Source organism: Thermobia domestica, chromosome 4 (assembly GCF_964235325.1).
Source record: "Thermobia domestica chromosome 4, izTheDome1.hap1.1, whole genome shotgun sequence".
NCBI classification, from domain to species: Eukaryota; Metazoa; Arthropoda; class Insecta; order Zygentoma; family Lepismatidae; genus Thermobia; species Thermobia domestica.
In genome coordinates this window covers 322439082-322465545 of record NC_137457.1, presented here as the reverse complement: position 1 = coordinate 322465545, position 26464 = coordinate 322439082, and the positions used below count along the sequence as shown (strand labels likewise).

The 26464-nt window shown below is 33.9% G+C and overlaps 1 protein-coding gene across 4 annotated transcripts in view; it reads right to left on the bottom strand.

Moving 5' to 3' along the window:
- The window catches only part of LOC145684395 (uncharacterized), a 42851-nt gene extending 19287 nt beyond the window's left edge, over positions 1–23564 (bottom strand). For 3 of the 4 annotated variants that reach the window (XM_081756678.1, XM_081756676.1, XM_081756677.1), the window contains exon 1: positions 22797–23564. In XM_081756678.1, coding sequence (XP_081612804.1) covers positions 22797–23266 — 470 coding nt within the window. In that variant the 5' untranslated portion in view covers positions 23267–23564. The remainder of the gene's footprint in view (positions 1–22796) is intronic. The other variant, XM_081756675.1, reaches the window with a different exon arrangement.
- Between the last annotated feature and the right edge of the window lie 2900 nt (positions 23565–26464).

Sequence of the window (26464 nt, the reverse complement as noted above, 5' to 3'; positions counted from 1 at the left end):
GGCATATTATACTACGTGCGGATTTAACAAAGTGCCGCAGAAAGATATGATATACAAGGTAACTAAATAAAGTTCTTGCAATTTCTAACCTCATTAATCAAGCGCTCACAGAAAGAAGACGAAATCACGCTCGCGGCCTCCAAGTGATCGCCAGTTATTTTATGATCGACCTTCAGTAATACAGGCACGTTGTGCACATACACCAGTCATAGCTCGTCAAGTGTCGAAGAGAATCGGAAGTATCAATGCAGCTTGCAGGTAATTCGCGTGTGTTTGATGTATGACTCTAAAGTGGCTTGTCAGCTGCCGCATCAGGTCGCCACATATGTCAAGAATTTAGGGAGAAGGCTGTAACGAACGCACTGTCAGGCATTCGATCAAGAATTTTCATGCGGGAGATGTGACTTTTTTCGGATGAATCTCACATACGCCGGATAATGAGGTTTTGAAAGCAGCCACCAAGGAACACAGTAGTAAAACGTGTTTCGAACGTGCAGGGGTGTTCCATGTTTAAGCTTTAAAAGTCAGACTGCAATTACATGGGATAGAGAAGATATACAAATTAAGCACGTTGGTACCCAACAAATTGCTGGCAGACAAGAAACAATAAGTTACAGCCCGTTTGTCCTTGTTCACTCGGCACTCAAAAGCACTCATCTTTCATCGCTTGATCACTGAACATATATGGTTCTCTATGACACTCCCAAGCGTATTAGATATTGGTTGTCACCAAGTGAAAGATCATCGGATCTTAAGACCACCTCTGCAACCATAAAAGGTTATGTTTTCTGTATCATTGAATTGGCAGTAAGTTGTGCATTACAACCTTCTTCCACCTGATTACTTTATCGCCACTGATCTCTACTGTCAGCAGTTGAAAACGTTGTACCGTGCGTTGCAGAAGAATGAGCTGGTCTTTTTAAATCGCAAGAATATGCTCCGACTGCAAGACGATGCCATACCACATGTGGCGAAGAGGATCTGGAAGACAGCATGTCATTCATCTTATTCATCGTACGTTGCGTTAATCAATTACCACCTGTTTCATTCCCTCAGCAACCTCCTCGGTGAGAGATCATTCACAAGTAATAAAGACCTGCAGAAAGCATTCTTGTTAAACTTTGCATCTACGACGGACTAGATTTACCACCAGTGAATTGTGCAGCTGCAGGAACGTTGGCGAAATTTTCCGATTCTGGAGATTATTTTGAAATCTGAAAACACGTATCGTTCATTATATTGCTCTTCGTTTATTACAGCCTGACAACGACATGGAACTCGTATTTTAGTTGTATGTAGACGCTAAATAGATATTCCAATACCCGCTACTTGTTATATGGCACCGATTACGTTCTTCAACATTGAAACTGGAAACAGTTGATTAATACTTGCTGTGGTTTAAATAGAAAGGAAGCGGAGCAAAATAGATCTACTCTTAAGACGTTGAACACTATGCACAAACTAGGTCCTCAATTACCGTTGCAATTTCTCCCTTCTGTCTGACGACAGGTAAAATGGTAGCCGTTCCACAGGACTTCCGACACTTATGATTAGCATAGTTCGGAGACTTAATAGTAAACTCTCGGTTTTACTATGTGCAGTAATATTAGTTATTGCAATAAAAATATTCTTATATAATAATATTGTCCTTTCACATCTGAGATTTTGTAATCTATCAAAATCTTATTTGTTGTGCCGTTTAACTTATTATGTTTAATGCTTCTATTGCAAAGAAAGTTAAGAACTTATTAGCCTACTATTAACTAGATTGTACAGTTTAAATTAATGAACAAATTTTATTCTGCGCTTGATAGAATATATAATAACTGCTCTGCCGATCACAACATTTGGACAATTAATGAATTAAAAAGAAAATTATTTTTTCCTACTCTACAATTTTTACAAACGTTAAACCACACTGGTTTGAACATAGGAATAGCTTGTTGAATGTTCTCAACCATTTAAGTACAAATACTGTCAGCAACGTTTCATTGCACGAAATGTCTATACTGCTGTAAGGCAAGATAATTAGTTCATTTATATATGTTAAATATTTCCTGTTTGTCTGTTTTATAAGCCTAAACAAAGAACAGAATGGATGACGGAAAAGAAAACTCATGTGGCGTATCCTGTCTGAAATTACACGTGCTCAAGTTATAGTTAGCAAACTATGATCATGCAAAAGGTTTATCAAAGTAACACAACTACATGCTAAAGCGTTTTCAAGATTTTGCAGTGTAATAAAGGAAAAGAAAATATGAGGAAAAGGATGGGAATCCGAACCGTATTCACAAAAATTTATATCTACATTTTTTACGCAGTATCTCTAGTAATTCAACCACCCACACTTTGCTGTTCAAGTTGACACTCCAGTACCATACATTCATATTTGGCCTAAAGTGTTGCTTTATGTTTAGAGGAAATGGGTTTTCTATAATTTTCCATACTTAGGTAAGAAATAATAATTATAAGAAAAGGCACTACTTTGAAACCAAGAAATTAAATATTTTCGTTATAATTGTTCAGTCAGATTGTTTTCTCAGAATTTTAAGTCAATTCGCATTATGTGGGACGATGTTGATTAGAAAGTTCGCACCACCTTGATTATAATACGGATCAGTAATTTACTAAATCAAAGCTCAAAATGCTACATTACGGAGACTCATACAGAACGACTGTTGAATCACAAGGAAGTTAGACCTACTTTCAGTTTTATGATTTTGGTACAATTTCTAACAGAATTTTCTTCGTCACCTTTGAGACTGGACATTTTGCATTTAGTAAATGAACTAACAAATATAAACAAAACTATCATATCAGTTTAATATCTTAAAGTTTATATTCAAATAAAATCAACGTGTTTGTCGTTGCACGATGTCAAAATAAAATGAACAGCTACATTGTTGCAAAATTTTAAGAATATAACGTTGTAATATAAAAATGTTTTCATTGTGAGACTAATTCAATTAATTTTTGGAGTTTACCTTGTCATATTTTATTTCAAACAAATGTTAGAAAGGCGTCGAGAAGATAATATTTCTATCCAAAGTCTTTCTGATTCATTTGAACATGAATTATTGTAATTAATGGATTTTATTACGTACCCTTAAATAAAATGTATTAAAAATGGATGCAAAAAATGAAACAAAACACAATCTAAACGACAAATTCTATCTTTTTTCAAGAAGTGTTTTCTGTGAAGACCTGTTACATGAATTTTTGCAATGTTATTATCATAAAAGATTGATGTATGACTAAATTTGACTTATCTTCTCGCACTTAAAATTTTGTAACTTAGGTTTTTCTTCCCACTTGTGTTTCATGGTAACTTACATATTTTAGTGAAATTCTCTTAATAGAAATATAATAAATCGTTTCAAACCAACGATTACTACTTCTTTGTTATCGTACTAAGACCAAACTAGAATAGGACTTAAATATATCAATGAAAATGTTCAACAATATATGCAACAGCAATGTCTAAATATAAAAATAGCAATCTTACCGTGTAATTTCACATTCTAGATGCACCGTATATTGAAAAAATAAAATCTTTGTTTTACGTCCCACAGTAAGCCGGCTAGGCTGAAGGAGAGAGTGAGTAATGAGAACTGAATGAAATGGTGCAATGAGCAAAGTAGGAGGAAAGGGAATCACCCTCAGAAAACTCACACTCACCGTGTTTGTTCACCACAAAATTCACTTGGCGCGGGGTGGGATCAATCAATTGACTGCATGGTAGGTGAATGCTCTACCACCGAGCCACCGTGGTCCCCCACACACAGGAAAATGGAAAAACTTGAGACTTCCTTATAATGGTTGTTTAAAGTAATGATTTTTATTCACAACTATCAAAGGTGTATTTTTGAGCTCTTATATGCCCACATCCCAAGATATCTCTACCTGTTGTTATAAACATCCAATCAAGTTGAATAAAGTATTTAATTATTCATAAAGCCAGTGCGAATACTGTGTTTCTTTTTAATAACAATAAACATTCACTAAAAAGAAGGATGACCGACAACTGAACAAAATAACCGTAAGTGGAGGCTAAGTTGACAAATGTCACATAACAAATTTGGGAAAACCGCAAATATTTTTTTCTGCCATAATAAAGACTATTTAAATAAAAGTAAATAAACCAAGGCAATAATCCTAAATAATAAAATACACCTATGTTTACATCAATAATACGTATAGAGCTTTTCTATTTAAAGTGTAACTTTTTTCAACAAAAATATGTGAAACATACTTTGGCCCCGCAGCCGCCTTACTCAACGATACCTTCCCTTTGCTTACGGGAAAGAACTGAATGACCTCGGCTGTGTTACGAATTTATCATTCTATCCTTTGGTATTGACCAATAACCTCGGTTGTGTTGCGCATTTGTCATTCAGTCCTTTGGTTTTGATGAATGTAGGAAATCTTTGAGCTTTACGTCCAACCGGTTCCGGTTTATGCCGGTTCCTTTAAAGGAGACGGTGGTGGTTAGAAATGAATGAAATGGTGGAATGAAGAAAGTGGGAGGAAACGGGAGAACTCCGAGGAAACCCACGCACACGGCGTTTTGTCCACCACAAGGTTCACTTGGTGGGAACGGGGATAGAACCCGGGACCGCAAGCAACAGAGGTAAACGCTCCACCAGTGAGCCACCGCGGCCGCGTAAAAATTGTAGGATAGCTTAGTATTGCAAAGACAGTGCACAGTGTAGTCCGTTAAATAATTCATTGAGGCAACGCTTCCACGTCCAACAATTGCAAAGCAACTTGTCCCTCGTCTTTTAAGGGAGGTACGGGTAAACACACATCCACATCAGCGCCAGCAGGGGCACACTTGAAATAGAAAGGTTTTAATATAGTAAAGATAATTTTAAGTAAACAACTGGAATAAGAATTCACTTTGAAATTATTCTGAAAAAAAGCATAGAAGAAATACAGCTACAACGTGGAGGTACACTCTCCAATTCAGAGAAAAGCGTATATACTCTATTATCATTTTTTCTCATAGAACATAGAACAAAAAGAGAAAGAGGATTTCCAAAGCAGTTAGAAAAAAAAAATGTCCACGGACACCCTCCGTCCTTAGAAGAGACGATGGTAAAAACAATACGCAAAATTTCGAAACGTTTATCAAATACAGGAAACCGAAAATATTTTGTAGTGTATATCCACAATCATTGTTACAGCTTTCCAGATTCTTTTAAAGAAAGACTCAAAGCAGACTTCACTCATGTAGTAAGAATGGCATGATCTCTATCCTCAGTAGTTAGAAACCAAATAGCTGACATTAGCTGGTGAAATTTAGAAATATCTCGAATAGATGAATTAGCTTGTGCCTAACGATATTGGTAAATATATCTAGATTATAGAAAATAAATACTCACAATACATTGCACAAAAAATCAAAATAATAACCATCCGAAGGAAGTCAGCTGTTCAAACATAAGTTCGAAACAAGTATCATATACAATGCCTGGAAAACACACAATTAATTCTACGTGATGACTTTGTCTCATACTATTGCATTCTAGAAAATAATAACGAATAATATGTCTCAGTCTGTAACGTGTGCACGTTCCAAGTTAAAAAAAAAAAAAAGAAAGAAAATGAAATGCAATAAATCATGGACTTAAATAATAACAGAAATGGAAAATAATGAAAAATCTAAGGACATTCAAGTAACATTGAAATGGTCGTTTATATGAAAATTTAAAAAAAAAAAAATATTCTTTTTTTTTACTTTTTAAGATTGTGAAAATAGCTTCTTTTGCTGAGTTGTTCTTCGAAGTAAAGGTGTTTTGTAAACAACTGCTCTGGAGGCAATGAGGTGTACGCGTGATGACAGTTGTCGGTTGCGCTGATCTGGCCTTGGTGGGTGGGTGGAGTCTTCCCTCCCTACCAGGCTTCGTTCATGCGAGCGAGCGACGGCTGAGTCATTACGCATGGAAAAACATAGCAGTGAAGTTGTCTTCTCGGCTGGATTTGTGCCTCTAGTGCGAATTGTGTGATATTGAGTTTAAAGGGATTTGACTTTACGAGTTAAAAAGTTTCTATTACGGAATCTATAATATTAATTTTGATACTAAATCGGAGGTTAATTGTCTTTAATATGCTTAAATCAGATGGGTTAGTTTCCTAGCTTAAATAATTCGTGACTGAAAGTAAAAAAAAAAAAAAAAAAGGCTGTGATTCAATGTTCTTACTACAATAGAAGGTTTAAAAAAAAAGATAGGAATAAAAATTTAGTAGTGAATATCCATTTAATATGTGAGTTAAAGTCACTAAAATTAGCTGGTAATTTAATTTTTGTAGGAGAATTGTGCCTAATTGGAGTACTCGGGAGGGGAGTTCAGACCCTTTGACCAAACTAAAACAAGCTTGTAAAATTCGGTTAAAACAGATAGTTATGTCGCTTTGTCACTTAACTAACTACAGTAGATAACCTGTTTGACTATCATAAATTTAACTTTAAACAGTAGTAATTTTGTTTAGAATTGATAAAATTGTGTTGAATTATTGTAGTAATACTCAATTTAATGCAGGTTATAAAACTTACAATTTCAAGAATTAATTGATCTTTATAAAATGGTTTGAATTAATACCTGAATTTAAAGTGTATAATATTCTATTGCGGTAAAATTCAGTAATTAAAATCCGGAAGTTTGAAGTAAATTATAAAGGGAGAGCTCTGAATTGTAGCTATAATTCCTTGCTTAAAGTTTCAAATATTTTTTTTTAAATCCAATTAACTTTCTGACTCTAGAATGAGCTTGTAATTAAATCGTTAAATTTTGCAATTAATATTGTTGGGGAAAATTGGGACTCATTCATTTTTGTATGGCAGTTGGTTTTTAAGTAGAGAAAGTCAAATTCCAATCCATGGTGGTGATGTGGAGTCTCTGGATAAAGGCGTAAGAATGTTTTTATATTAGATATTTGAATCTGGTGAGTATTACAGAGTATTTAATATCACTGGTTACGGTTGAGTAGAGTAGTGGTAGAGTAAGTTTTGGTAGAATTTCATCTCACTCATTACCCAATTGCGTTAATAGTATTCATAAAATTAAACGTAATAAATTGCTGTCTGGTTTAAATAAGTAAAATATAAATTAAAATAAACTAAAACCGATTAGAGTCAAATCATCAATCTCATTTTTCGGGTGATTAGAATATAGATTACGGAAGAATTAAAATTGGACTCACAAAAAATTATACTTTATTCCTTCTAGAGCAGTCTGTAGTGTTTTTCAAGAAGCTATTGTAATTAAAGATTTGATGATATTAAGCTTGCTTCAATCCAGAGTTACGACCATTTTCCTTTTTTTTATCTGTGATAATTTCCTTAATTTATTAAATTCAAGAGATATATTTAGTTAATTTTCAACGAAAAGTTTTGATTGGAATTTTTGTATATAGAAGTCTCAATAATTATTAAAAGTCTTGAATTGAAAATAAAATTTTATTTCTACCTGAATAATTCAATCAGTGTTTGAAAGAAACGGGTAATGTTAAATGGAAGAGGCGGAATAGTTTATTTTTGTGGGGGTTTACAGGTGCAGCTGAGAGGTACTGCTTCGGCTGAAGTCACTCGCACTTTAAATAATCCAACCAAAGAATTTCTCTTTTTGCTTTATTGCGAATTATGGTTGTAGTAAAGTGTGATAGCGATAATTGTGACAAAAAGTTTTTCCATGCGTAATCACTCCCTTAATATTTTTGTTGAAGGAATTATTAATTAGACGGGGAGTTTAGAGAATTAAATGCTGGTTGAAATTAGTAGATTTGTTTTCAAGAATTTAGTAAATTGAAATTTCTCAAGTAACGTAATTAAAATAATTAAGTTTTGTTAGTTTCGTAATGTTGGATGTCCTTAGAGAGAAAAATTAAAATAATGTTTGGATTTGACTAGTATAAATGAGGATTGACATCGTTTATAGGTTGCATTTAATACATGTTTAGGTCAATGTCATTCGAACTTGAGTTTGAGGTGTTATTAAAGCTATTTAAATGCAACTTTGATTATTTGAGTATTCTAATAGGTTAATAGTAATGCTATTCAGTTACACAGAACAGCTGTAATAAATTGAGTAGTCAGTGTGAAATTGACTTAAATCCTGAAAGTGAAGAAATTAGATTTAATTTGCGGAAAACTTTAATGAATGGTTTTGGAGTATTAGCGTACGATCCTGAGTGAGTGCGTGCATTCTTTAAAAAAAAAAAAAAAAAAAAAAAAAAAAAAAAAAAAAAAACAGCGCCCAAATTCAGATTTCATAATATCGTAATCGTATTAAGATACAATTGGATTATTTAAAGGTTGTTGTTGAGTGACATCATTCAGCTAATGCTATCCAACATCGAATGAATAAATTGTGTTTAATAAAGAATTTCACAAACCTTTTGGAAACTTATGATTTGTAATTTATGTGTATTTATGCATTGTTTATATGAATTATAAGAATTTGGATGTGTAGTGGGTTGTTTACTTTTGAGAGTAGATAATATAGTAGTGGTTTTGGTGTAGATTTCTTAAATTTGTCATATTTCAATGAACCTTATTTTGTATAATTTCTATATTTGTTTGTTATATTTGCCTTTTGCGATCAACATGTCATACTCAGATTTATCGGAAGGTACGGCTTATATGAGTCTAGAAGATATTCCTGAATATTCGGTGGTTGAAATAAGAGATATTAATGATCCACGTTTAAGGCAATTACCTGACGATGAAGTGATAGCACGAATTAATGCTTATAGGGTAGAATCATCATCAAGTTCTAGTAGTAGCGCATTAAATCCTTTAGAATTTAATGAAAGCGAAGGGTTTTTGCGAAATATGGCGGAAACTTCGTATGAATTGGTATATCCGAGTACTGTACGAGGTCAAACGAGTGGAGCGACTTCTGGCGTAACTAGTAATAGACCAACTGATGTAAGTGAATTCAGAAGTATGAAATTTTCGGAGTTAAGGATTCATGAGGATAATAATGATGCAATTTTAGGAAAATTAAATACTATTCGTCATGGTACGTCTGAGGATCGTAAATATTCAGTTCAACCTAACTTTGTAGAAAAACTTAAGCAAAGACCAAATAAAATTGAACCTAGAGATGTTCAAGAAATATTGGGTGCTTTATCTGATTCCAAAATTAGCGATACAGAATTAAGATCTAGAATAGACTTGAAAGAGCCTAGTAGAGTGGTAAGTGCTGCTAAGTCAGGAAATAGGATGCCAGATTCTTTTGTGTGTGATAAGGTAAAACTTGAGAAAACTGAAGCTAGTAAGCTGGAACAACGTAATAGTCCTAGGGAATTTTTGAATCGAATGCCAAATATGAATAATATGGGGTCAGTTAATCCGTACTTAGAATTTTGGTCCGGAAATTTAAATCAAACTGAAACTTTGAAAATAAAAGGGGAAGACCCCGAAACTTGTCCTTGTTTGGCATGTAATAAAGAAGGTGTTCGAAATAGAGAAGGTAGCCCTTTAACATATTCTAATCTTTTGGGTCATCAGAACGAAATTGATTCTGGGATGGAAAATAATTTGAAGAAAAAATATGATATTAAAGGTAAATATGGAAATTTAGGTGAAACTAAGAAAACATCTCAGTTAAGATGTTTAAATTGTAATCAAGTAAATGATTATCAAAATAATGTTAGGGTTGGAAACTCTTCTGAATCAATGAATATGTATATAGATAAGTACATTTTTAATCAAATAAGTAAAATTGTTGATAAAAGACTGGCTCGTTTCAGCGTCATTGACGGCTCAAATGGTTTTCAAGTTTTCGAACTTTTATTAACGATTAATGATCTCATTTTTCATTATAATTTTCCGTTGAGAATGCTGCTATATTCTGTTTCAGTTAAAACTACTGGTCGCTTATATACAGAAATTATGAATGGCATTGGTAGTCAACTGCCTTGGATTGAATTAAGACATCGTCTGGTTTTCAAGTTTATTTCTATGATATTACGTAGTCATTTGGTGAATACCAGAGTTTATAAGATAATGCAAGCAAATGAAGGCATATTGGATTATATTGATAGAGTGTTTAATGCTGCTAAGGTTTTAGAAGTAGGACATTCTGAAACGGAAATTATTCAAATTTTATGTCATGGTATGAACCCGGAGTATAGGTTCAAGTGTTTTGGATACATGATGCCGAGATCAATTGAAGAAATGAGACAATTAGTTGATAATTTTGATCGGTATAAGGCATCTAAAAAGGAATTTGCTGAGCTTAGTGCTATTAAAAATAAAAATGCTAGACCTTTTGCTGCTATTAATATTCAACCCACTATGTCCAGAAATTCTAAGGCTACATATAATGGTAGATCTAAATATAATCCCAGCAATTGTAATAAAATTAATGCTGTTAAGCATGAGGGAAAGAATAATACGTGTTTTGGTAATGATGGTAAGAATTTTGGAAGGCATGATACAGTTGGGAAAAAATATTTTTCTGAAAGGGGAAATAAAGACTTCAAGTATGTGAATAATACATTGGATAAACATAATAATGGTAATGAAAAGCGTGTTAGTAATGGTGGAAATAATTATCGATCTTCGAAAGATCCGGTCAGTGGTTCAATCGGTGGTCGGACTTTGAAAATTCCTTCAAGTGATTCGAATGCCTCAGCAGCTTTTGTATTGGGTGATATTGGACGTAATTTAGTTGCTGTTTGTGTCGACAGTGGAGCTAGTTTGTGTTTGGTGTCCTCAGACTTGGTTAATAAATTAGGAAACTTTATAATTAAGCGGAAAGACATTGAACCAGTCAAATTTAATTCTATGATGGGTCAAAGTGTATCCCAAGCTATGGAAGTTACTATGCCGTTACGAATGGGAGGTCTTAAATTCGAAATTGATCTGGTGGTGGTTAGTGGTCTACCATGTGACATTATTTTAGGCACTCCATTTTTACAACGTTCGAAGGCTGTCTTGGACATTGGTAACCATATGCTGAGATTTCTTGAATTGAAGAGGTATGTTCCCTTGCGGAGTAATGAGGTGGTTCGAGAAATTATTAATAAATCTAAGGTTGAGTTGTCATCAGGAAATGAACAGGTTGTTAATCCGGTGTGGATTTATTTGATTGATAATCACGATACCTCGTCATCAAATAAAGGTACTGGGTGTGAAGGAATATCTGGGACATCGCCGCTTGCGTCAGACTTTAAAAACTTACCATCTAAACAGGCAGTTTATGTTCATGGCAGTCCTGAACTGATTGATGCAGCAGTACAGTGTAAATTGTTAGCTGAAACTAGGGAGGTTGGTTTGCAGTGCGATATTTTTTGGGAAGAGGAAGAGCAATACTCATCGGGAATTAATGAATATATTTTAACAGAACAAACTCATAATTCTATTGATCAGTGTGGCGGACTTAATTCAAATTTAAATTCCAATGATATTTCGGAAGTTTGTGGTAAGACTGGGGACCGTAATAGAAAAGATGAGATCAAGCGTGAAGATCCGTGTAATGAAACCGATAATAATTGGACTGAGTCATTTGAAGAAGAGTTTGGACGAAGGTTTCAGAATTTGAAAAGACAGTTAGGGATGGATAGTTCAAGTGATATAGTCATCCAAGGTGAAGAAATTCAATCCGAAGGTATTGGAAACAAGGAAATGAAGAAAAAGGAAGAAAATTTGGAAGTTATGGAAAATGATGGTTATTGGTTGGATCCTGACTCAGAGTCTTTTGTTAGATCGATAAAGGAGGAGTATAAAGATGTGATTAATAATCGGGTTGGATGCTTAAAAAATTATAAATGTCATTTGTATCTTAGAGAACAGAAATACTTTAATGATAAGCCGTTTCCAATTCCTAGAGAAAAGAGAAAAATTTTTGAAGATGTTATTAAGGATTTAGTTGAACAAGATGTTTTAGTTGAATGTGATCATTCTAGTTATGGGAGTTCTTGTTTTATAGTTAAGAACAAGGATGGTTCATATAGGCTTGTAGCGAATTATGTAAAATTAAATAGTTTGTTGGCTGACTATGTTTTTCCGACTCCACATATGGAAGAGTGCATAGGTAATTTATCTGGATGCCCTTTTATAAGCTCCTTTGATTTAAAGAAAGCTTATTTCCAGTTGCAAGTGGACGAAAAAAGTAGAGAATTAACCACTATAGTGACCCCTATAGGTATTTATCAATATAAAAAATTACCAGCTGGTATTAAGATAGGTTCAAGCATTTTAGCTAAATGCATGAAGGAGGTGCTAGGAGATCTTGAACAGTATGGGGTATTTTGTTATTTTGATGACATATTGATAGCAAATAAAACTCGTAAGGAGCATGAGAGAGCTATAAGAATGGTGTTGGAGAGACTTAGGGAAAATGGTCTTACTATTTCTCCAGATAAGTCTTTCTTTTTTAAAAAGAGAATTAAGTATCTGGGGTTTATAGTTGATAAGGATAATGTCTGTATGGATCATAAAAGAGTTGAAGCTATTAAAAAACTTCCACCTCCCAAAACTAGGAAGGCTGTTCAAAAATATTGCGGAATGTTAAATTTTTATGCTCGTTTCATACCAGGTTTTCAAGAATTAATAGCTCCGATTTCTGAACTGAGATCTACAACAAAAAAAATTTGAATGGGGTGATGAGCAAAATAAGGCCTTTGAAGAAATTAAGAAAATGTTTAGTGAGCATGTGATATTAAAAACACCAGACCTAAATAAGCGGTTCTTAGTCCATGTAGATGGGTCTAGTGTCGGTCTTGGAGGGGTAGTGTCACAAGTTGATGAGACAGGAGAGATCAGACCTGTTGGGTTTTATTCCCGAAAATTAAGTGAAGCAGATCGTCACAGATCTATTTATGAAATAGAGTTTTTGAGCTTAGTTAAAACCATTGTTAGGTTTAAACATTATTTATTTAAGGAATTTGACATATACACTGATAACAGAGCGCTTACTTGGGTTATTAATAATTCTAGAAGGCTTCTTAAATATGGCTCATTAATAGAACAGTTATCTCAGTTTAGCTTTAAAATCCATCATATTAGAACTACTGATAATAAAATAGCTGATTTCCTTTCTAGGACCTATGATGTTATGAATTATGAAATTAAATGCGATCTTAGTGATAGGGAAAATAAGGAACATCTTGTTATGGTGAATTTATGGAAATTGCCCTTTATTAGTGAACCATTGGCAGAATTGCAAAGAAAGGATCCTGAACTTAAGAATATAATAGATCAAATTGAAGAAGGTAGAGAAATTCCGAATTTTGAAATAAAAAAGGGATTTTTGTTAAAAAGAACTAAGGCCAGGGTAAATGAATTAAAAATTGTTGTCCCTAAAGATCTAAGGAAGAACATAGTGGAGTATTATCACCTTGAATATCTAACAGGTGGACATTCGGGAATTTATAGAACTTTGCATAAAATAATGAAAAAGTTTACATGGGAAGGGCTAGTTGACTACGTGAAAGAGTATGTTAAAAGCTGCCCTGAGTGTCAAAAGGCCAAACCCTCAAATCAGAGGAAAATGGGTAGATTAGGATCGCAGGTAGTCGAGAGACCTAATGCTAATTGGATGGTGGATATCATAGGGCCCTTACCGGTGAGTGATGGTTTTTCATATGTACTAATAGTTGTAGATAATGCAACTCGTTTTTGTATGCTTGAAAAGCTGAGACGTTTATCTTCTAAGAATATTTGTGATAAATTATATGATCTTTTTACTAAATTTGGATTTATTGAAAGTTTGTCGAGTGATAACGCTTCTGTATTCTCCTCTGATTACTTTAGGAAATTTTTGTTCAGTGTTGGGGCTAAACATATTAAATTAAGCCCATATCACCCTGAAGCAAACGTAGCTGAAAGATATATCAAAACGTTGAAATACGGGCTTAAATCCTACTTTGCAGAACAGCAAAATAAGTGGAGTTCGGCTATAAAAGAGTTGCAATTTAATTTGAATCTATCTCAGCACGAGGGAATGAGATCAGTCCCTTCAGAATTGTATTTAGGAAGATCTTTAAATAGTCCGTTGGAAATAAAATGGCAAATTTGTAATGCTGATTTGCAAGGAGAAAAGTCTGAAGAGTTATGGAAAAGAGCTATGCTTAACATGAAAAATTATTGGGAAAAAAGAAAAAAATTATTTGAAAATCAAAGAAGGGAAGTAAATTTACAATTAAGAGATAAAGTTTTGGTAAAAAATCATGAAAAATCATCACTAAAGGATAAAATAACTAAAAGTTTATGTTATACGTGGATTGGTCCTTTCACTATAGTTAAATTTTTGACTTATAACTCTGTGTTATTAGAAGAAGTAGGAAATGAGCAAAATGTGAAAAGAGCACATGTAACAGATATTAAAAAATATTGGGAGCGTAGGAATGTATAAGTTGCTTAAATTAATTTGAATTGTAATATGAAACTGAATTTGGACACTTCAAAACCATATCATTGAAGGATAGTTGAATTGGCAAGATTTAGTGGTAAGGTAGTATTAGAATTAGTTTAGGGACAGGTTAAGTTAGGTTAAATATTAGATTAAGTTTACATTATCATTTTCATTTTCATTGTCATTGTAACATTATCGTTTCTAATGTAAGGACTCTTGCAATTCAATTATGTATATGGATAATCTAAATTGAACTCTTCATTTCAGGAAGAATTGCTGTTTTATATAAGATGTGATAGCTTTTGTATATTTCAGGTTTCACTAGAGGGTTTATCACAGTAAAGTTGTCCAAATCGGTAAAATGTAAGAAGTTGGTATTGAGGCATGATCCATGTTTGTTATGGTGAAGATTGGCGAAGATTTCCAGGACAAAAAAGCTGCAGCGAATTACATCTGTGATGTGGAAATCTCACCGGAAAAGGACTTAAAGAATGGAATATAGAATATAAAAATTTTTTATGTGAATTTTTATATTTTCTGAGGCTTCGAGATTTGTAACGTGTGCACGTTCCAAGTTAAAAAAAAAAAGAAAGAAAATGAAATGCAATAAATCATGGACTTAAATAATAACAGAAATGGAAAATAATAAAAAATCTAAGGACATTCAAGTTACATTGAAATGGTCGTTTATATGAAAATTTAAAAAAAAAATATTCTTTTTTTTTACTTTTTAAGATTGTGAAAATAGCTTCTTTTGCTGAGTTGTTCTTCGAAGAAAAGGTGTTTTGTAAACAACTGCTCTGGAGGCAATGAGGTGTACGCGTGATGACAGTTGTCGGTTGCGCTGATCTGGCCTTGGTGGGTGGGTGGAGTCTTCCCTCCCTACCAGGCTTCGTTCATGCGAGCGAGCGACGGCTGAGTCATTACGCATGGAAAAACATAGCAGTGAAGTTGTCTTCTCGGCTGGATTTGTGCCTCTAGTGCGAATTGTGTGATATTGAGTTTAAAGGGATTTGACTTTACGAGTTAAAAAGTTTCTATTACGGAATCTATAATATTAATTTTGATACTAAATCGGAGGTTAATTGTCTTTAATATGCTTAAATCAGATGGGTTAGTTTCCTAGCTTAAATAATTCGTGACTGAAAGTAAAAAAAAAAAAAGGCTGTGATTCAATGTTCTTACTACAATAGAAGGTTTAAAAAAAAGATAGGAATAAAAATTTAGTAGTGAATATCCATTTAATATGTGAGTTAAAGTCACTAAAATTAGCTGGTAATTTAATTTTTGTAGGAGAATTGTGCCTAATTGGAGTACTCGGGAGGGGAGTTCAGACCCTTTGACCAAACTAAAACAAGCTTGTAAAATTCGGTTAAAACAGATAGTTATGTCGCTTTGTCACTTAACTAACTACAGTAGATAACCTGTTTGACTATCATAAATTTAACTTTAAACAGTAGTAATTTTGTTTAGAATTGATAAAATTGTGTTGAATTATTGTAGTAATACTCAATTTAAAGCAGGTTATAAAACTTACAATTTCAAGAATTAATTGATCTTTATAAAATGGTTTGAATTAATACCTGAATTTAAAGTGTATAATATTCTATTGCGGTAAAATTCAGTAATTAAAATCCGGAAGTTTGAAGTAAATTATAAAGGGAGAGCTCTGAATTGTAGCTATAATTCCTTGCTTAAAGTTTCAAATATTTTTTTTTAAATCCAATTAACTTTCTGACTCTAGAATGAGCTTGTAATTAAATCGTTAAATTTTGCAATTAATATTGTTGGGGAAAATTGGGACTCATTCATTTTTGTATGGCAGTTGGTTTTTAAGTAGAGAAAGTCAAATTCCAATCCATGGTGGTGATGTGGAGTCTCTGGATAAAGGCGTAAGAATGTTTTTATATTAGATATTTGAATCTGGTGAGTATTACAGAGTATTTAATATCACTGGTTACGGTTGAGTAGAGTAGTGGTAGAGTAAGTTTTGGTAGAATTTCATCTCACTCATTACCCAATTGCGTTAATAGTATTCATAAAATTAAACGTAATAAATTGCTGTCTGGTTTAAATAAGTAAAATATAAATTAAAATAAACTAAAACCGATTAGAGTCAAATCATCAATCTCATTTTTCGGGTGATTAGAATATAGATTACGGAAGAATTAAAATTGGACTCACAAAAAATTATACTTTATTCCTTCTAGAGCAGTCTGTAGTGTTTTTCAAGAAGCTATTGTAATTAAAGATTTGATGATATTAAGCTTGCTTCAATCCAGAGTTACGACCATTTTCCTTTTTTTTATCTGTGATAATTTCCTTAATTTATTAAATTCAAGAGATATATTTAGTTAATTTTCAACGAAAAGTTTTGATTGGAATTTTTGTATATAGAAGTCTCAATAATTATTAAAAGTCTTGAATTGAAAATAAAATTTTATTTCTACCTGAATAATTCAATCAGTGTTTGAAAGAAACGGGTAATGTTAAATGGAAGAGGCGGAATAGTTTATTTTTGTGGGGGTTTACAGGTGCAGCTGAGAGGTACTGCTTCGGCTGAAGTCACTCGCACTTTAAATAATCCAACCAAAGAATTTCTCTTTTTGCTTTATTGCGAATTATGGTTGTAGTAAAGTGTGATAGCGATAATTGTGACAAGTCCCCTAAAAAAAGAAGAATCAATTATACCATCCAAAGTAAGAGGCAGAACAGCCGTCATTAACTGGTCCAAGTTTAAAACGTGTTTTATATGGAACGACTGAGATCTTTTCCCTTCTCTGGCATTCTTTTAGGCATTCCTACATTCTTCTAAATTCCAGAACAAACTATTTCACAACATTTTAAGCTTAGCTATTAAATATGGTGTGATCTCAATTGACATACTCGTGTAATAGCCAGCAGAGCGGATCAGAAAAGAGTTCAAATTTGGATTGAGATTTAAATAGATTGAAGGGATTGTTTTCATGGGTGCAAACTACAAATTTCTTTTCAAGCTTGTCACCGGCCTAAATCTCGTTTTTTTTTTTTTTTTGATTTAAAAAGGACATTGGAAAAACAGACTTAATTTGAACTTTACTAACCAACCCTCGTATATTTCCAAACGTTTTAGAAACTGTTTTCTCATCGCCTTGGTATGTCTGTTCATTTGTGTTGGTGAGCCTCAGTCCGATTTCATGACTAAATATGGACATACGATGCAGAGACAATGACTCCCTTTGTGAACGCTTTCTCAAGTCTGGAAAAACGGGAAAGTTGCAATAACACCTTCGTCTTGTCGTCGTTCATCTCTGATTTGTTGATTCAAAGCATCCTCTCCCGTTTGAATCTACTATTATACGTCATAACGGGGGGCCTCCAGCCTTGAAGAACTCATACACAATAGCCCACTGGACAAAGCCTCAGTGCTTTTTGCACCCTCGACGCACATAGTCACGTGTCGTCGTTTGTTCGCGCATCGCGCGCTTTCTGGAAAAGCATCATTTTTCTTAACATATAATACGTCCTAAACTGAAATTAATTGGGAGATTTTATTCGTTGACTTATATCGGCAGTTTAACTTGGAAATACGAGCAGTTTGGAGATTCGACCCAGTTAATTTGTTTCATTATTACAAACGTTACAACTAGTGGATTATTAGAGTGATATTTCTTCTGTTGCTGCATACACAAGGATTGTATTTTGGAAACCAACTCAGGACATTAGTTCCAGGAGCAGCATTTGCAATTGAACCCAGGACATCGAGGGAACTACTTTATGGGCTAGCCGAAGAATGACGTGAGTTGTTTTATTTACAAGCCGCGACACCTTAACGTCGATATTTAGTAAAGGGTTGTAAACTACAGTTATATTTTAAATTCAAGTGCATGTAATGTTTATGGTTATTAAGTAACATTATACATTTATTATCTAAGTTTGAGTTCATTATTTGTTGTAAAGTTAATATTTAACGTTATTATATTCGTAGCTTAACAGATACATTTACGTAGCCTGCATCTACGCCTGCTGTACTCCCAGCACCCGCATGGCGAACCTGTAGGCATGGGCATTGACCAAAGTCGTCGTGAGATAGCTGGGAAATAAAAAAGGAGAAAAGGCAAGGTACGAGACTAAAAGATTTGATCCGAAACGCGACGTACACATTGGTCACAAGCTTCAAGATCGCACAAAGCTGAAATCATAATTTATTTAACATATCTAGTTATGCATTGCACAATTCCAGGCAAAATTGTTTCCATGGAAAGGCCAAAGTTTGAAACATATTTTTAAAAAATATATTAAAACGAATTATTTGAAGCATTTTCTGAATCAGCACTCCCGATGGGAGCTTTTCCGTTTCTAACCGTAGATTTATCATTCCCTTTCGTCACTAGAAGAGGAGAATAAATTTTGGATTATTCGTCCCTAGAATCTCGGATTAGATAAGAATTAGATTAGGAAAGTAACATCCAAGAAAAGTGTTCCAAAGTGTTCCATTTATTCTTTTCAAACTTGTTTTTAATTTCGAACACTGCGTATTATTCGGTTCTTTTTCCCGTAAAATCTGTATTTCGAAGCCCATTTATATATATATATATATATATATATATATATATATATATATATATATATATATATATATGGTGTTAATGAACTATACCGACAAATTGAAAGAGGTGATTCCTCACATCAAAATAAGAAAAAAAGTTCATATGGACCTGTTAGGAAAAGGGCATAATTTCAGAACTAGGGCTGTCCAAAATCCAGGAAACGCCAAATTTCAAGTGATCCTATTTCGAGTTCTAGAGACTGTGGATGGTATCCCTTATCAGCGTAAAGGAAGCCATGCATACACAACCCCAAAATGCATATTTTGTTAATTTTCAATAGGTTTACAGAGCACTCCCTATAGAGAGTAATTTTCATCTTTGCTTTCATAGTTTTCAGATATACCAGGATTTCAAGGAGGGTGGAAAGTAGGCAGGAAGTAAGGCTTGACAATAGTAGACATCGAATGCTTCGAAGAGGAGTTGGAAGTGTTAAGAACCGGGAGCAGCACGGTCTCTCGTATTCGGCAAAACGCATGATGGGATGTCTTCTTTCACGCTTATAAGTGGAGAAAACGTGAATTAGACAATGACGAAATACATCCCATCACACGTTATTCCGAACACAAAAACCATGGAGCTGCCGGTATTCAACACTTCCGACTCCCCTCCAAAAAAATTGGATGTCCATTATCTTCAAGCCTCCTGCCTAGTTTATACCTTTCTCGAAATCAGGGTATATCTGAAAATTCTATTACACCCCGTTGGGAATATCCTATATACTCATTGAAAATTGATGAAATATGCACTTTTGGATTGTGTATGCATTACTTCCTTTATGGCGATAAGGACCACTATCCACAATTTCTAAAATTCGAAATAGAACCTATTGAAATTTAGCGTTTTAGCGATTCTGAACAGCCCTAGCTCAGAAACTATACACTTTTCGAAATAGGTCCATATGAAGATTTTCTCTTATTTTGATGTGAGGAATCACCTCTTACAGTTTGTCGCTATAGCTCATTAACTCTATACATACATATATATATATATATATATATATATATATATACAGTGAAACCTCTCTAAACCGGACAGCCGTGGGGAATCAAAAAATGTCCGCTATAGAGAGGTGTCCGCCTTAGAGAGGTTTCAATATTTTCGTTTGTAAATTAATAAACAAAGTAATATGGAATTAGAAAAAAAATATTTTTGCATGAATCACGTATTTATAAATATTTCCGAAATGTTACTGTACCTGCATTGTACCCATCTTGCGCCATTCAATTCGAGGCACAACGTGGGAATAAGATGTTATAGTTTTCTGCACTTTACAGTTATCGCTACTTACTACGTTTTCGGTGTATTGCTTTAATTTATGAGTTAATTGCAGTCCAGCAATCACTTTTTTAAAAAGACAATATGCGTACCCGTGGTCAAAAATACCAAACTTTTCTTTTGTTTGGGTGGAGATTCCACCGGGACAGTAGAATAATGTGTCATACCAAACAGTGGGCAACTGTCAATCACTTTTGTTTCTGAAGCAGGTTGGGTGGGAGTGGAATGCAAGCAAAGGGTATAAGGGTGTTGTGAAACAGGGTACCTTCCTCTGAGTTGCTGAACAGACAGTTGAGGAGGCAAAATGTTGTCACACCCACATGTTCTTCCTCTGTGACATTCCTATGAATTACTAAAAGTGTATTTTTACTCCACTTTCCAAATTGTTTCTAGAGAAAGTGCGCGTAATACGGAGGTAAATAATACCTATAAAAGACAAGAAAGACTGTCCGTGCCGTACTAGAGAGTGTCCACTTTAGTGAGGTTTGCCAATATGTTTTTTCTTATTACAGTGTTTGGGAATTACAAAACATGTTCGTTATGGGAGGTGTCCGCTTTGTAGAGGTTTCACTACATATATATATATATATATATATATATATATATATATATATATAAAATATGTCTTTTTGTATGTATGTCTCTCCACAAAGTAACTGTGAAATACACTATTTATATTGCACTTGTTTAGGTAAACATTTATCGAATTATTTTACGCATCACAATTGTACTATTTTTCTTTTCCTCGTTTTCTTCCATTAGAACACTGTATTGGAACGTTATATTTCTCCGTGTTTTCTACTAATCCCTTAGAACACCCTACAGTATAACCCTGGTTCGTCAAGTTCGAAATATGTTGTGTGTAAGTGATATACGTGAATGATTTTCGTTCTAGTGTAGAACATTTTAGAAATATACTTTGCAAAAATTTATACCCCAATTCATCAACGTTAGCTGTCTTTCTTTTCTTAAGAAAAAGAAAAACTTTAAGCAAAAATCTTAAGTAGGTGAAAAATGTATAATCAAAAAATAAGCATAAATTCGAGCTGGGTGAGGTTCATAACCCTGATATCGATTACCTGTATTTTTTTATTCACTTAATAAATTCAAAACAGAGGCATGTGAACTTTTGAGTTATTTTGATTTTACGTTTAACGTCCCTTTGAGCAGCGAGGCTATATGAGACGTGGACCTACTAATTAGCGTGGAATCCGAACCGCATGAGCTCTCGGCGGGAATCGAACCCGGGTCTCCCGCACCCATGTAAACTTTTAAAATTTCGAATGGAACATTATCTTTTGCGTATAAATACGGCGTGCGACGTATAACGAAAAACCTATAGTGCAAATACCTCAAATTAACTTGTGCTAGATGGCCACTGAAAAGCACTAATGCTACCCAGGCGATTCGGGTCAGAACGATGCTGGTGCACCCGTGCTTTAGCGCGGGCTGCGTTCAAACGGAGCAGGCACGTCAGCGACGGTTGGTATGTGTGAACAAGGTAGTAAAAGCATATGGGTTTCACAGTGATATGGGTTTTAATAGCAACTTTAAAGGTAAGATATTAGTATCGTTGTACTTGTTATCAGTAAACCGTATCTTTCGCATAATTTAAAGTGACGCTCGTTATTTTTGCATAAAATTTAAACACGGTATGTGACAACTTTAACATATGCGTGCATTTTTCTAATACAGTTTCCGTAACTAAATCATAACAATTTTAACTTTCCGTGTTCACCTACAATGCTGCTTAAATCAAAACTAACCTCAACAACCAATTTCTTAACTAATTCCCTGACCTGACTTTTACTCAGTCTTTCTCACAAACCAAAATAAATTCTCAGATGAGCTCCTGCTTAGCCAAGCGGTTAGTATACTCGCCTTTGGCGTGGAAGGCCCGGGTTTGACTCGAAGCGGGAGCTTATGTGGTTCGGATCCCACGTTAATCAGTAGGTCCATGTCTCATATAGCCTTGCTGCTGAATAGGACGTTAAACTCGAAACTGACCCCACCTCAAATTCTCCAATTACACCGGTAAATTTCTTAAAAATTGATTGGGCAATACAGTACATAATCCTTATACGAACTATTATCCTACTCTTGCGACACTTCACATACATTACTGTTTTCCATTAAATTATTTCCGAATTCATGTTACTGCCTTGTCTATTTGAACCAATTACCATATCCAAAATTAAAAATGGCCTATGTTTAGCAGAAGGGTCCAGCTCTTTTCTCTAAAAAAATGTTAAAAATTTTGTAATTTCTGTTCACATTCGGGTAGTTTATGTTAGGGTTGGTTAGTTTAAGTTAGGTTTGGCTAGTTTAGTTTATATTATATTAGTGTAGGAGTCCCGCATAATTTTCCAAGAAATGAGAGAATTTCGCTTATTTCTACTAATATTATGTTAGTTTTGGTTAGTTCAGGTTAACTTACGATAGTTTATGTTAGGTTAAGTTATGTTACCTCTAAGTACTTGCATCACTCATTTCTCCTGTAATTTTTTTTTTTTTTTTTTTACGTGTTTCCGGACCCTTTGTACTAAACATACTCCTTTGAAATTACCTTTCTGATCCAACTGAATTTAAAGTGTTTAATGTTAATTGACGGTAGTCCGTAGAGGACGATGCCAATATATCTTCATCTGCTACGTTACCTAGCGTATTTAAATTATTTTCACTTGTAAAGTCTACTTTAACTGCAGGTTCTGATTTCACCATATCCAAGTTCAATTTCTCATCGGAAGAAATCATAGCTTCACGTTCTGATTTCATCATATCAACGTTTAATTTCACATCGGAAGGAAACATAGCTTCTGGTTCTGATTTCACCATATGAATATTCACTTCCGTATCGGAAGAAGTAATTGTACCATCCTTCGCTTTTTGAATTCCTTCCGTTGATGTGAATTCTTTATTGTCTGTCACCGCTCCGTATATCCCCCCTTTCCCTTCGAGGGGATCGTCCTGAAACAAGCTATTATCGTTTTCTTCTTTGCACATAAATTCCAACTTAACATATGTTTCACCAGCCATTATGGGCCAACCTTTATTACAAAATTCCAGCTGTTACTGAGACTCGATTGTTATATTATCCTACCAATGTAAATTCATGCACTACAAGAACGTTCACAAAAGAAATTTCATACTTTCAACAACATACATACTACAGATGTCAAACATACAGATTTCAATAAAATACACAAAATTTTATATAATTGTTTTCGCTGATACTAAGGAACTTAAATAATAGTTTCGAACTTAATACTCCTTTGATCGTAAGACCGGAGCTTAAATTTTATTCTTCTTCTCGTAAACCATTATAGGTTAAATCGGAAAGTGCACCAGCTATAAAGTACTATGTGCTACCATTAAAAAATCTGTTTTTATGTACCTCACAAGAAGGATTTGATATTCAGCGGGAAAAATGATGATAAAACAGGACACAGTAGGGAATAAGAGCAGAAGCAGTAAATTGTCAAAATCCGGAAGTTCAGACAGTGAAAGAGGGCTGAAGGCCTAGACGGACGGGGAAAACGATAAAAAGGGAAAGTGTTTCATGTAAAAAAAAATTAAAAGAGTAAAGAAAGTAAAAAAGATAGTAGAGAAAAGAATGGGAAATGTAAAGGAAAGTATAAGTTTTGTGTAGATGAATACGAAGTCCCACTCAACTCCCATCCTCACAGAACATCAAAACATTTCATGCACTAATCGTAATGACCGCTGTCGAACTTACGAGGAGAAGGCAGCTTTTGTTAAGTGAACCTCGGAGCCATTTTTTGCGAGTAGTTAGTGCACATTAAAAGAGTACTAGAAAATGGATCGATCTGGAACAACCTGGAACAGTATAGAACAACTCAGGAGCCCCTGGGAAATCGAGCTCCTTGAACCGTCGACCCACGGTCTTTTACGACCTCCATTTCAGGGGTGTATTTGTTCCCTTTTATGAGCACTTTTTAGGGGGTTTACTCGTTCTCTTTTATGAGCACCTTTTAGGGGTGAACTCGTTCCCTTTTATGATCACTTTTCCAACCCCTATTCGAACTTAGCAGAGAATACACGAACACATAGCAGAACAGATAATCTTTTATGAGTACATTTTAGGGGTGTATTCGTTCTCTTGTATGAGCATATTTTCCAACCCCTACGAACACATAGCAGAACATCAGACTACGTAACATAACAGAACTAGTAAAAGAGTATGATAACATAGCGCATCAGACAGAGACTACGAAACATAGCACGGGTGTATTCATTCCCTTTTATGACCATTTTTTCAACCCCTATTTTACCATAACAGAGACTATGAACACATAGCAGAGCTACACACAGCAGAGCGGCTCACCCATATTTGAACATGGCAGAACATAGCAAAATTCGTTCCACCCCTATTTGAGCATAGTCCATTTTTAAGGGTGAACTCGTTCCCTTTTATGAACATATTTTAGGGGGTGTACTCGTTCTAACCATCTATAGCAAATGTAGTCATTTAAGGAGTGAGCTTGTTCTGTCCTATATTTGAACATAGCAGAGATTATTTAAAGATTGCAAAGGAATGTAAACTTTCGTGTTTTGTTATCAGTTACATAATAACTTCCGCCATATGTGGATAATTCTCATTACGTCATTCACCCGGATTTTAAAAACATTGAGATAGTTTTCTCTTTAACAGACAATACGGATTTAATAGTATAACTTGTCATTCAACGATAGGATTTAAAAAAAGGGGAATCCCCGACCGTGACTTGATGATATCATCTTTATTGCGCAATATTACGTAATGCAATCACACAGGTATATGTTGATCGCTCGCGGTATAACTTGTCATTCAACGATAGGATTTAAAAAGGGGGGAATCCCCGACCGTGACTTGACGATATCATCTTTATTGCGCAATATTACGTAATGCAATCACACAGGTATAAAAGACTGATCGATAAGTTCTTTTTTAATCAGTTCCTTGTTGGTGTTTCAGGTGTAAAGTTCTGGTTTTTTTGTGTGGTTTTATTAGTGTGGTTTTGTTTTTAGGTAAGACATCTTATAACAATAATATATTATAAAAACTCAGTTTTGAATTATTATAGTAACATTGCGTTATTTTTTTTAAAAAATGGCAACGAAAAAGGTTAAACCAAATACTATCAATTCACCAACTGATACTCTATTTAACAATAATTTAAAGAAAATCATTTTAAAATGTGATACTGTTTTAAATGAGGATAGTGGATGTTTTTCAAATAATAAAAGAAAAGACTGTTTAGATATATTAAAACAGGAACAAACTAATACATCTTTTAAAGTAAATTTTTCTTTGGCTACAACTTTTGTAAAACCAGTAGATTTAGAAACATGTAGATTCTTTGTAAATAGTGGTAACGAAATTATTTTACCGAGTACAGATGTGAATTCTATAATTGAAAAACTATTTAAAAAAATTTAGTTGACCAAGAAAACAGAGCAATTAAGAAATCAGGGTGGTCTTTATGTCCTGAACCAAACCATCACTTAGAAATTAAAATCAGTAAATATGATCCCCTGTCAGCTTCATCTTATATAAAATTGCCTCAATGGATTTTATCTAAAAAGAATTGTGTTTTAAATATTCAAAATAACGAAAATAGGTGTTTTATGTACTGCATTCTAGCTGCATTATATCCAGTAAAAGATAATCCACATCGTGTGAATAATTACATACAATATATTAATACTTTATTACCGTTATTTGAAAAAAACGAATATAAAATTCCCTGTTGAAGTGGAACACATAAGCAAATTTGAACATATGTATAATTCCGTATTTACTAAGGATTACATTTCTATTAATATGTATGGCATTAATTATGATAATGAAACTATTTTTCCGTTTCGTATAAGCGAAAACACAGCTGTAGATAAACGTATAAATTTACAGTATTGTGAAGAAAATTTCAATAGTCATTATTGTCTTATAAAAATCTCAATGCGTTATTGAAAAGTCATAAAGAGAAAACTTAGGTAAAATTGCCTCAATGGATTTTATCCACAAAATGTGTTATAAATATTGAAAATGACGATAATAGATGTTTTATGTACTGCATTCTAGCTGCATTATATCCAGTAAAAGATAATCCACATCGTGTGAATAATTACATACAATATATTAATACTTTATTACCGTTATTTGAAAAAACGAATATAAAATTCCCTGTTGAAGTAGAACACATAAGCAAATTTGAACATATGTATAATTCCGTA